Source organism: Lipotes vexillifer, unplaced genomic scaffold, assembly GCF_000442215.2.
Source record: "Lipotes vexillifer unplaced genomic scaffold, Lipotes_vexillifer_v1.1 scaffold374, whole genome shotgun sequence".
Taxonomy (NCBI): domain Eukaryota; kingdom Metazoa; phylum Chordata; class Mammalia; order Artiodactyla; family Lipotidae; genus Lipotes; species Lipotes vexillifer.
The window spans coordinates 1,043,581-1,056,799 of record NW_006774696.1 but is presented as its reverse complement, the minus strand read 5'-3'; the positions used below and the strand labels follow the sequence as shown (position 1 = coordinate 1,056,799).

The following is a 13,219-nucleotide window of genomic DNA, read 5'->3' as shown; positions in this document are numbered from 1 at the left end:
AATGCCGAATGAAGAGGGGCCCTTTCCCAACACCATGGCTTCTGTGCATTTTGGAGACTCACGGTTCTGCAGCTTTCATCTGCCCCTTGAAACCAGGCATTATGTAGGCTAAGCATTGAATCAGATGAGTGGTTCTCAGCCTTTGTGTGATTATTCCTTGTCTCCACTCAAGAACTCGGGTCCCTCCCTGATTGAAAAAAAAAGCCCACTCTTTAGAGAAGAGTATTTGCATGATTACAGGTAATCGTGCTCTTTCTCGATTATGGCACATTTAAGGTCATAAAACCTAAATAATTCCAATAGTTGTTGAAATCCTAAGAATCCTGTTGAGTATAAACTTTTACTTCTACAGTCGCTGAAGCACAAAGATGGTAAATTTAAAAATAGCAGTAGTGGGCTTCCCTGGTGGCGCAGTGGTTAAGAATCCGCCTGCCAATGCAGGGGACATGGGTTCAAGCCCTGATCCAGGAAGATTCCCACATGCCACAGAGCAACTAAGCCCGTGCGCCGCAACTGCTGAGCCCGCGTGCCACAACTACTGCAGCCCGCGCACCTAGAGCCCGTGCTCCACAACAAGAGAAGCCACTGCAATGAGAAGCCCGCGCACCGTAACGAAGAGTAGCCCCTGCTCACCGCAACTAGAGAAAGCCTGTGTGCAGCAACGAAGACCCAACGCAGCCAAAAATAATAAAACTTGAGAAGAAAGCAAATTCTCAGTATGTGGTATGAACATTCTACACGCCCCCATCAGTGACTACTTGATCTCTTTGGACCCAATAGCCAATTAAGTCCCTCCCATCCTTGAAATTCTACAGATGAGAATTATTCTGTGAATTGATATGCTGGTGACAATGATTTGAGATATCAAGACAAAAGGACTTTTGACAGACATTCAGCTCAGAAAGTCCAGCTATAAATAGCTTCATTGTTTCCAAAGCACACTATGAGGATTAACTAATACTTGATTATAAAATACTTTGACAAATGGAGTACCTTCCTAATGTTAATAATACAGTGGTGCAGGATGCTTCTTTTGGCTTTCACTGTTAATTACAGTAATTAGATTTATTTTCCAGACAAGATTTTTAGCAAAACTTCATTTAAGGTTTGCTTCGTCACATCAAATCAATTTTGCTTCTGCAGCATACTTAATGACAGTGGGCACACTATATTTTAAAAGATAGTAAAAGTATTATGGGCACTCTTATATGCTGACGCTTGCACTAAAAAATTGCTATAACCTTTTAGAAAGAAAGTTCATAGTATTATGACCAAGACATTTACCCTATGACTGCTTTAGGGAGTCTGTCTTAAAAGGATAATCCTAATTACAGAAAAAAGTTTTTGCAAAATATTGCTTATAATCATAAAAATTCAAATAATACTTAAACAATAAGTCTAAATAATGGAATGTCCTCTTATAGTAAACCATATTCTTAGTTGGTTGTAAAAAGTATGTCATAACATGGGCAAGTGATATTTTATAATATAAGGTGAGTGACAACACAGTTCAAAAACTCATGCATAGGGCTTCCCTGGTGGTGCAGTGGTTGAGAGTCTGCCTGCCGATGCAGGAGACGCGGGTTCGTGCCCCGGTCCGGGAAGATCCCACATGCCACGGAATGGCTGGACCCATGAGCCATGGCCGCTGAGCCTGCGCGTCCGGAGCCTGTGCTCCGCAACGGGAGAGGCCACGACAGTGAGAGGCCCGCGCACCGCAAAAAAAAAAAACAACAAAAACACACACAAAAAAACGCATGCATAACATCGTTCCACTATATAAATACATGCACACGTGTGTGGCATGCATACAGATACACATATACATGGTTTAAATACTACAGGGGGTGAAAGAATAGCAAAACATACATGAAAAATGGAATTTTTGTATATTGTGTCTGGGGTGGTAGAAATACAGATGATCTTGGTTTTGTTTTCTCTTTATATTTTTGGTCATCTTACTCTGTACCCTCTATGATGAAGAAAAAAGGAGGATGAGAAAAATAAATACAAAATAAACGTGAGCAAAGGTTTACCTAGTAGAAAATAACACAATATGTGTCTGTGTCACCTAGATGGGAGACTATTTAAAGAAAAGTTGGGGGGATGCCTGTAACTCCAATCTCAGTTGCAGATAAACTGGGAAGTATAGCTGCTCTTCAAGGAAACCGAGCTTTTAGTGAGCAGAGGAAAAAGTATATATATTCACTTAGTCACTAAGTGCTTACCTCCTGGGCAGGAAGGTGGACCAGCTTGTAAACATTTAATATTCGTTTGCTGGGGTGATCTACTTAACTGTTACTCCACAGCCCTGTTGGCAGGAAGAAGCTAGGTGATTTGCCTTACTTTGCATGTCAAATAGCTGGTGTGTGTGTGTGTGTGTGTGTGTGTGTGTGTGTGTGTGTGCGTGCGTGCGCGCGCGCGCACCCGTCTTTTTTTTTTTTTTTTTAGCTTTACTTGTGCCCCTCAAGAACAGAGAGGATAAAACAGCATCTTCGTGACCAGTGTCTGCCTCTAATTGTCTTATTGCTTATTCAGACTTAAACTTGTTCTAGAAGCAGTTTCCAGATTTTGAAGGGAGGAACCTAGGATTTAAGTAAAAGAAACCGGAAGTAGGTTCTGATTCTGGACTTTCCATCTGTGAGCTGGTGAACCAGCAGGTCACTGTGCTTCTTGGAGCTTTGCCTTGCCCCCCAGCCTCTCAGAGAGCCCTGTTGCGAATATCAAAAGAGGTAATCGATGTGAAACATTTATGTCTTTTATTTATTTAACAAATAGGAAGGTAGTTCTCATTCTACATCAGGCTGTGTTCTGAGTGTTTTTCAGATATGAATGCATTGAATGTTCCTGTAGTTCCAGGGTGTGGTTACTGGAATCCCCATTTTATAGATGAAGAAACTGAGGATCCGTATGTGAAGTCAAGGCTCAGGGTCACAGAGAGGGGGGCAAGGCTGGGTTTGGACCCAGTCCGTCTAGCTTCAGAGTCTGAGCTCTTGAAAAGTTACCATTTTGAGTATCATTTTCTTATTTGTATTTTCATCCATCATTTTGGGTGACCATGTAGACATTATTATTATTCCTGTGATTTCCATTTTCATCCTCATTCCCCCCCAGGTATGTATTTTTGAGGTGTTAAGTATAAATAGTGGTTTTAAAGGCCTGGACATTAGTGTTCTAGTAAGACTTAAGAAAATCACATGGAGGAAAGAAAAGAAAATGGTAACTATGTGAGGCAGTGGATGTGTTAATTAGCTTGATTGCGATGATGATTTCACAATGTATACATGTATAAAAATATCACCTTTAATGTTTTCAAAGTATTTAATGTACACCTTAAATATATACAATTTTTATTTGTCAATTTTACCTCACTGAAGTTCAGGGAGAAAAATAGCAAGGACATGTGAACAGGTAAAAGATCTGTGCTATTTAGTCATGCATGTATATGTAAAACCAAAAAGAATTAATTCGTATAGTTCAGATGCCAAGGATAGGTCATTGTATTTGACCTTCATCCCAACCCTGTACAGTGGATGCCGTTACTCCCACAAATGGATGAGGAAACTGAGGCTCAGAGAGGTTAAATAGCTTGTTCAAGGTCACAGGTGAATAAGTGATGCTCCTGGGTTTCTAGCCGTGGCTCCGGCCAACCCTGGAACCCATGCTGCTTTTACTACACCATGAGGCCTTTGATTTGCTCAGTTCTCCTACCCTGGACAGCTTTTTGACATGAATACTGACCTGTCCTTGATTCTTCCCACATTATCAAGGCCACTTGTCCTCCCCCAAACCAAGAACTCACACTGAAAAACCCTCATTCGGGCTGCTATGGTTTTCTGCAGTGAGTTCCATTCACATCTCTCAGTGTAACAGATTCACTGAGCATTGGAGTTGCTGTCACAGGCTCCTTCTTTTTCTAAAACTGCAATTCCATTAGTAACCTTAATAATTAAGGATTATTTCACCTCAGCTGTCCTCGTATATTTTAATAAAAAACAGACCTTGGATTGCCTTACAGGGGCTGTGGCACATTCCTGACAAAATAAGAAAGGAAAAGCAGGGAGAAAGCTAGGGTTTAATCATCTTTGCCTCTTTGTATTACCATATTTATTGCATCCCAGCCTGGAACCAGGGGAGCAGTTAAGGAAACCAGAGGCAGCAGGAGCATTGCTCATTATGACTGTGCTGAAGATGAAGCATGCACTTGCTTCCTTCTTTGTTAAAAAAGTGTGATCTGCTCTGAATTAGAACAGACCTAGTGTCTGTGTTGCTTGAACCCAACCAAGTGGACCCCATTGTATTTGAAGATGTGTACTCAAGCTTGCCTGTTCAGGTATGAGCCTTTTCTCACGGGCTTAAAGCAGTGCTCCCAAAATGCATATGTAACTGGTGGACTGGTATAAAAGCCTATTTCGGATGTTATCTAGATGAAAATTAAACACTGAATCATATATTAAGAAAATTATTCCTTTTGTGATTCTTCTGAATGAGTTCTTACTGTCTTCAGTTTATGAGACTCATTTTGGCGTAAATATGTTCTTAACATCTGTCTAACTCTTGCTAATTTACCTCTGGACAACAGAGAATAGGATGGAGGCTCATCACCTCTGGCTGATTTGGGGAATTGGAGGCCTCTATCTTTAAAACATTTTTACCTTCCTGAGTTAGGAGCCAATTGCAAAATAAGACTCAGAAGTTACACCTGGAGAATGAAATATCACCTCTACCGCTGTTAGTCCTGAATCGTGGGATGTTCTTTCAATTGTGAGTTCTTTTTTGGCCTCATGAATTGAGTCTACTTACAGTCTGAGCCAACCAGGACAACTGCCGGCCTTCCCCACCTAGGCAAATGATTTACTATACAACACAGTTCCCCAAGGAAAGAAGCCCAGAGACAGCTGAACAGACCAGGCCTCAATCCCTCTCCCAAACTCCTAGGTCAGACCATCACTCCACATCTCAGGCCAGTAAGTAAGCATTGGGATGTAAATCACATACCATGAAATTCACTCTTGAAAAGTGGTTTTTAGTACAGTCAGGCTTATGCAGCTGTCACCACTATCTAACATTAGACCATTTTCTTCATCTTGTAAAGAAACACACATATGTATTAGTAGTCACTCCCTATTTCCCCCTCCCTCCATCCCCTGGCAACCACTAGTCTACCTTCTGTTTTTATGGATGTGTTTATTCTGGACATTTCATATCAACAGGATCATGTACTATTTGGTCTTTTGTGACTGGCTTCTCCTACGTGGCATAATGTTTTCAAGGTTCATCCATGTTGTAGCATGTGTCGGCACTTCATTCCTTTTTATTGCCTAGTAATATTCCATTGTATGCATGTACTACATTTTGTTTATTCATCAGTTGGTGGCCATTTGGGTTGTTTCTACTTTTTGGCTATTATGAATAATATTACTCTGGATGTTTGTGTTCAGGCTTTTGTGTGAATATATGTTTTCATATTTTTTCATATATAACGAGGAGTGGAATTGCTGGATAACTCAGCAATGGTAACTTTGCTCAATTTTCTGAGAAACTGCAAAACAGTTTTCCAAAGCAGCTACAGTCATTTTAGAATTCCACAAGTAACAAATGAGAGTTCCAGTATCTCCATATCTTTACCAACACTTGTTATCATCTGTCTCTTTATTTTAGCCATGTTAGTGGGTGGGAAGTGGTGTCTGAGTTTTGATTTGCATTTCCCTCGTGACTAGTGATATTGAGCATCGTTTCCTGTGCTTATTGGCATTTGTATATCTTCTTCAAGAAATGACCATTCAGATCCTTTGCTCCGTTTTTAACCTGCTAACTTGTCTTTGTCTTGAATTGTAAAAGATCTTTACACATTCTTGGTTTTAAGTCCCTTACCAGACATATGCTTTGCAGATATTTTCTCCCATTCTGGGGCTGTCTTGTTCACTCTCTTGATGGTGTTTTCTGAAGCACAGAAGTTTTTAATTTTGAAGATCAGTTTATCTGTTTTTCTTTTGTTGTTTGAGCTTTAGATGTCATATCTAAGAAACCATCACCTAAGATTTACTCTCACATTTTCTTCTAAGTGCCTCTACCTAATTTCCAGGTAATGTGTCCACTCGGGGAATTTGGTTCTCTTTGGTAATTATTCATTTGTCCGTTCATTCATTCTTTCAATAAACAATCACTGGATGATTATATCTACAAGGAACTGTTAAAAATCTGAGGAAAAGATCATCAACAAAATGTAGCATCCAGTGCCCAGACTCCATCTAACAGGGAACAGTTGCAAAAATCTAAGTTTTGAGCTCTGATATCAGTGGGAGGCACTAAGAAAGGGCATCTGACTCCGTGGAATGGCTTCCTTGGAGCCGTGGCGTCTAAATTGAGAACAGAAGGCTGGAAGCAGGAAGTGTGGCAACGTGTAGGCGGTTGTGGAAGCCACGATAGCGTGAACACAGCCTGTGGGAGAACGTGGCCAAGTCCTGGACCTGACTCACGGCCAGGCACTTTCTAGGCACTGGGGTTGTAGAGGGGGTTAACGAGAGAGTAGGTGCTTTGTGAAACGAGAGAATCTCTACCCTAGACAGCTCACATTCTAGTGGAGGGTGGAGATAGACCTGTCGATGAAGATGGAGATTTCTAGTACTAGTCAGTGCTAGACAGAAACCAAACAGGGCAGTGGGGTGGGGAGTGATGGGGAGGGAGAGGGACATTTCGGGTAGAGTAGCCATGGAGGGCTTCCTTGAAGAGGTGACACTTCGGTTTATTCTTGAAGGAGGGATAAGAGGTGGCCACATGCAGGTCTGCGGAGGACAGTGGCTGGAGTGCAGGAGGGAGTGGGGAGGCGTGAGCATGGACAGGGGGACAGGGGGAGCTCATTGAAGGTCCTGTTAGCTCCAGGCGCAAGGCTGTATGGTGAGCAGGGGATCATGTGATCATTTTAGAGAATTCAGGGCTGACAGGATGGACGAGCTATTGGAGGGAGCAAGTTCAGAGATCAGGGAGAGAAGGGGTGAATATATTCATAAGATGTTACTGAAGGTTAGTTGGGATAATAGCTAATATTTATGAAGTCCTTACTGCCTGTGAGTCACCCTTCTAAGTCCTTTATATATTTTAACTCAGTTCATCGGACAGTAACTATGAGGTAGGAGCCATCAACATCAACCCCATTTTACAGATTTGGAAACTGAGACTAAGATTAAAAACTCACTCAAGGTCACATCATTTGTGACAGGACCTAGATAAGAAGCAGCCAGGTGGTTTGGCTTCAAAGACCCAACCATGAGACTAACGCTGCCTCTGGGGACTTGCGGTTGACTGGGTGTGTGGGACGTGGGCGCGGAAGGAGCCCAGGTGACAGTCCCATTTCTAGCTTGTGAGTGGGTGAATGGTGTACTGTTCACTCAGGGAATTCAGGAGGACGGACATGTGTAAGGGGCCAAGAGAGGACAACACGAGCGAGCCCCTGTTTAATATACCAGGCGCTGTTCCAGGGGGTGGGATACACCAGGGAATGACCAACCAGGTCCCTGTCCCCATGGAGCTGACATTCTTGGTTTGTTAGGAGGGTTGTAATTGTGTCATCTTGATTCCAGGGAGCCCATGGGATATGAAGTGGGACCGTCTGTTTGGCAGCCGGATTCAGAAGTTAAAGCTCGAGGGCGACATTCTGGCTTACACAGGGGCTCTATGAAAAGTGGTCTGGGCCATGCTTTCAGGTGCTTTCCTCGTGGCCGCTGGAGGTGCGGTTGACGGGACCCACATCCTTGTGATGGTTCCCAAGGTGGAACATTAGCAGAGCCCCTCCAGGTGTTCATCCTCCCCACGATGAGATGTGAGCTACTGCTGGCTAGACCGCTTTAGATTACTGAGGGGGTCAGCAAACTGTCAGGGTCCTGGTGGTCCCCTGAGCTGGGGACTGTGTGTCCTCTGACTAAGCGTTTTCTTAGTTGTCTAATGAGGGAAGCTGATGAGGCTCACTGACCCCTTTGACAATGCAAACACCTAGTTTAGCCCTAAAGAGGAGCCCAGTGTCTTTCTGGAGTTACACTCCCTTCTGGAGAGATGCTTTAAATAGACCAGAGGAAGAATGCAGAAGAGGGGGAAAGCCTCATACAAATGCTTGCACTGGGGCTTCCCTGGTGGCGCAGTGGTTGAGAGTCCATCTGCCAATGCAGGGGACGCTGGTTCGTGCCCCGGTCCGGGAAGATCCCACATGCTGCGGAGTGGCTGGACCCGTGAGCCATGGCCGCTGAGCCTGCGCGTCCGGAGCCTGTGCTCTGCAATGGGAGGGGCCACAGCAGTGAGAGGCCCGCATCCCGGGGGGGGTGGGGGGAAAGAAAATGCTTGCACCGTCCGCCTCTGAGAGCCTGTTCCTCTTACCCACGCTGGCTCATCTTCTGCTCGGTAACTAGATTAACCTCCTGAATTACAACTTCAATCTGCTGCCTGCTGAGCTCCCCAGACCTTGTCTGGCTGTCTTCCTGTTGTTAATACTGTCTCTCTCTTCTTTTTTTCCTCCCCATTCCGGGCATACACTAGGTGTTTAATAAACGTTGTGTGATCCACTCAAATAAGACTATTGTTCTTTCACTGACATACGGTGGACTTGCCCACCTCCGTTCCTTTCCTTATTCTGTTACCTCCTGCAGAATGCCTTCCTCTATCCTCCATCTTTTTGCATCCAAAGGTCCGGTTTACTTGCCGCATCATCCATGGACACTTCCTAGATTCTCCACTAGTGAGAAGTGGTCTCTCCCACCCTTATACTCCAGTGACATGTGTGTTCCTCCTTGTGGAACCGTCCTGTACAGTTGTGCAAGTTGTTCACTCTGCAGTTCCAGGAGTACCTTCACTCACCGTCCATGTCAGTGTCTTCAGGTGACTCCCTGGGAACTGTGCGATTCCCGAACTTTGCAGCTGTGTGTGTAGCCCAGTGTTACGGCACACCGGTGTTCTAACGTTTATGTGGTTATTTGTATTCTTTCTCTGTCTCTGCCAGATTGATTGCTGCCTGAAGAGAGGACTCTGAGCTCATTCATTGCCTAAATCCCTATTCCGCCTTACTTGCTGCTTGATAGCTCTTTGTTGGGTGTTTATTCATTCAACTCATTTTTTGTCTGTGAATGGAAGAATTAATTGAAAATACTTTATTTGAAAAGTGATGCAAAAGCAGTGGAGAAAATAACAGTTTCATAAGTTAATATCGGTAATAGTTGTCCTAGTCCGTTCAGACAGCTATGACAGAATAGCACAAACTGTGTGGCTCATAAACAAGAGAAATTTATTTTTTTTTCTCAGTTCTAGAGGCTGGGAAGTCCAAGATCATGGCACCAGCATGGCCTGACTCTGGCTGGGGGCCAACTTCCTGATTACAGACTGAAGACTTCTCTCTGTGTTCTCATGTGGTCAAAAAAACAAGAGGGCCTCTTTTATAAGGGCACTAACCCCTTATAAGGAAGGAGGACTCTTCCCTAGTGATCTAAATACCTCTCAAAGGCCATACCTCCTGGTATCATCACCTTAGGGGTTAGGATTCAGCATATGAATTTGGGGTGGGGGGCAACGAACATTCAGACCACACCAATTGTTAGCATATGTTGAAATATTACATGCCAGGTATTTGCTAAGTGCTTTATATGCATCACTTAATTATCACAATTACCCAATGTACTACTGCTTACTTACCATTATTGTTTCTGATTTGAAATGAAGAAATTGAGGCATAGAGAGCTGAAGTCCCATGCTTTCGGTCACTCGGTTAGTCATTAATGCAGCCAGGGTTCTGACTCAGATGTCCTGGAGCAGTGTGCCAGCCCTGAACCGTTGATGCAAGCGTGCCATCAGCTGCTTTTACTTCTTATGGGAGTGTGAACGGTGACAGGGAAGGAGGGGCACTGGCTTTCTTCCCCTGTTGTACCAGTGTTTCTTGAGCACCCATTACTTGCCATCCTCTCTTCTGGGCACTGGGGGTGGCGATGAAAAGATGGTTCCTGTTCTCAGAGGCCTCGCGGTGGAGAGAAGGAGCCAGGTGTTTGAATTTGTATCACCCAGTGCTTTGCTGTAAGTGGTAGATAGATAAGCTTTTCATTTGAGGTGCCCAGTTAGCAGGAAAAGGGAGGGAATGAAGATGGGCTCACAGAAGGCTTTGAGGAGGAGATGACTGACAAAGGGAGTTTGAAAGGAAGAACAGGTACTCAGGGACCTCCAAGTATCAGGGGAGTATCCCAGGGAGAAGGAACAGCCCAGACAAAGATACAGATGTGTGGAAAACGTGATGCGTTGGGGCTAATAGGAGTATCTTGATCTGTTTGGTATTGTTACCCCATGTCTAAAATTAAGCCATCTTTCTACTGTGGATAAAAATGCAAGCTGACAGTTGTACAGATTTATCTTCATTCATTCTTGATACATAAGACTGCGGTCGCGGCTCGTGGGAGAGGGGGATGACTGTGCCAACACTGAGGGCCAAAGGGACCCTCTGACTTCCGGGTGGCTGTCTAGCTGTCTCTGGCTTAGCGTCCAGGTAAGTCAGTGGCCAATGAACAAATACACCATCACTCCCTCATGCCACCAATCATCACCTAGGACTGCTGGCAGCTTCTTATAGGGAAGCTACCTATAGGGCTTCCAGGGAAGCTGTAAGGCAGGCATGCCCCTTCCTTCTGAGTATAGATAGTTTAATGGGAGAGTTTGCAGTGTTCGCGCAACGGGTGCTATGGAGAAATTGAGCAGTGCTGATTGCTCCTTTGGGTCATTTGTTCAGCTCAGCCCCCTGAGCACCTGTTATGTGTTTGGCAGGTTGGCCTTGGGTAATAACTTTCTTCAGGTCTACACTCATCTACCCAGTTCCACCTGGCTTTGCCACCCTCACCTTAAACGTGGTATACCCAGTCCCAAACCCATCAGCTTCCTCCAGTGTGCCTTTCTTCTTGTAGCCCCTGTCCCGAGCGAATCAGCACCAGCCCAGGAACCCCAGTGTCTTCCTCTTCCTCTCCATTTCCCCCATATCCAAGATCTCTTCTCCTGAAAGTCCTCTAGATTCCACTTCTCTGTTGCTCTTCCCCAGACACTAAGTCGGATTCTTGTTTCACATTCGCCTGATCTCCCAAGTGAGGTGTACACCTCTGTTCCGCTTAGCTGCCCACTATCCATCACCTATCCCACTCTTCATTTCATTTATTGAACTCCTACTGCATCCCAGGCACTGAGTTCGATCGTGGGGCTCTCCATTTCAACACAACTGGCACCATCCTTTACTCCCCTGAGCTCACGGTCGAGGGGGGGATGCAGACCAGTAAACAGGCAACCACAGCCTAAGGGTGGGCACAGATGCTGAGCTGACTGTGCATTAGGCAGGGCCCCTGGCTTAGTCATGGGTCGTCAGGGAAGGATTCTAAGAGCAAATGATGGCAGACCTCAGAAGTGAAGGCTGGGTGAGAGAGAACCAAATGCTGAATGGGGGCTGTGTAGAGGCAGGGTGGGGGGGCGAGAAGGAGAGGACAAGGCCGTGAGAGCAGGGATGGTGTCTTACCACCATGTCCCCGGCATCCTGCATGTCACCTGGTGAACAGTGGGTGTTTAATAAGTATTTATGGAATGAACAAATGCAAGAGGGTTTCCTGCAGAGTAAACAGTGTGTGCAAAGGCCTAGGTGGAGAGAGAGCACGAGGGTAGGGGGAATTGAAAGAAATCTTTGTAACTGGAACTTAGAACAGGGCTGGGGAGCGATTGCAGGAGGCTGAGAGCTATGGGGCCAGTCTGTTACTCCCCACACCGAGCTGATCAAATCCAGACTGTTTAAGCGGGCGTTCACTGCACTGCTCCCTATGCGCTTGCATGTCTCCCCTTCTCTGCTCGAACCCCCGAGTCCCTGCTAACCCTTCCCTTCCCACCACACTCTCAGCACCCCCTGGGCTCCAGCCAGAGTCTCGTGTTACTCTCCTGGGATCGAGTCCCCTCTTCTTTGCCAAGAATAAAGTCATTTATCCTTCAGGGCACTACTGCCCCCACCTCCTACACATTCTTCTGACCCGGTCTAGATTAGCCCTTCTTTTTCTTTACTCTCCTGGAACCTTGTGTTCTGTTGTAGCTGTTACCACAGTCCACCTCCTGTTGATATTTGGGTTTATATTTAACTATATAACTAAATAGTAAGAACTCCTGGAGGTTGGGGTGGGCGAGGTCATTCTCATATTTAGATTAACAGAGGTGCCCGTTCGTGGTATTACGACGTATATGCCGTTATTCTTAGCAGAACAATGACATTTCTGATGATAGTGCTTCTGGGTTGAACTTCTTGTTTGTGCCTGGCATTCCCTCAAGAAGGCGTGCCTGCTGTCTGTTGTTATCCCATCTATGTTTGTTGTTGAGGTGCATCATATATGGTACTTCTTATCTCGTCTAACTGACCCAGTAGCCCGTAGCGGACGTTTTTCACATTTTGCAGAACGAAGCAGCAGCGGTGCAGAGGTGTAAGTGACGTGCTCAGAGTCCTCCCCTAATGGATGCCAGATCTGGGCTTCAAACCCATTTCCATTTGAATTGGAAGCTTTGCCCTTGTGTACTACTGGTTTGTGTTTTGGGTGCTGGCTCAGTGTAACAGCGGGTCAACTGAGGTAGAATGAATAAAGGCTTTAGAGATATGACAAGTGAGCGTGGGCTGATACTCAGTTATGGGAGCCCCAGGTGATGCCATCGTGGCTGCCTGTTTCTCTTTCGGAGAGGAACAGGCAGAAGATGGGACTTAGTGCTGTGCTGGGGGAGAAGTGCCTTGCCCGCTCCACACCGCTGGTCCAAAGACCTCATCCCTTGTCCACGTGCGTCTGCCCTGATGCCGGTACATGCGGGTGGTAAAGATAAAGCGTTGACCAAATTGTTACACATGCTCTCCTTAAGATTTTTAGAAACACAGATGCCCTAGTAACAGGTATGGCGGTTGGCTTGCATTGAATGTCACCAGTGATTTTACCCTCTCTGGTCCTTGGTGGCCGCGTCTCTGAGATCCTGAGGTTGGATGAGACATCTTCTCTCCTCAGCTCTGACGTCCTCTCCAGTAGGTAACATGCCTGATTGTCCTTCATCACTGCTGTTAGAAACTGGCCACACGTTACCAGCTGGTAAGAGCGTGTCTCTGCGGCCTTGGTTCTCCCTCCTGACTCCCCTCCTCTCCTTGCCCACAGGCGGAACCCCCTGCATTTCCACGTCATCGCCGACTCGATCGCCGAGCGGATCC

General features: G+C 45.5%; 1 protein-coding gene across 1 annotated transcript in view; it reads left to right on the top strand.

The window, feature by feature from the left end:
• LARGE1 (LARGE xylosyl- and glucuronyltransferase 1) overlaps positions 1-13,219 on the top strand; it is a 443,593-nt gene that overhangs the window by 145,123 nt on the left and 285,251 nt on the right. The window contains exon 4 of the mRNA XM_007449439.1: positions 13,167-13,218. Within this exon, the coding sequence (XP_007449501.1) occupies positions 13,167-13,218 (52 nt within the window). The remainder of the gene's footprint in view (positions 1-13,166; position 13,219) is intronic.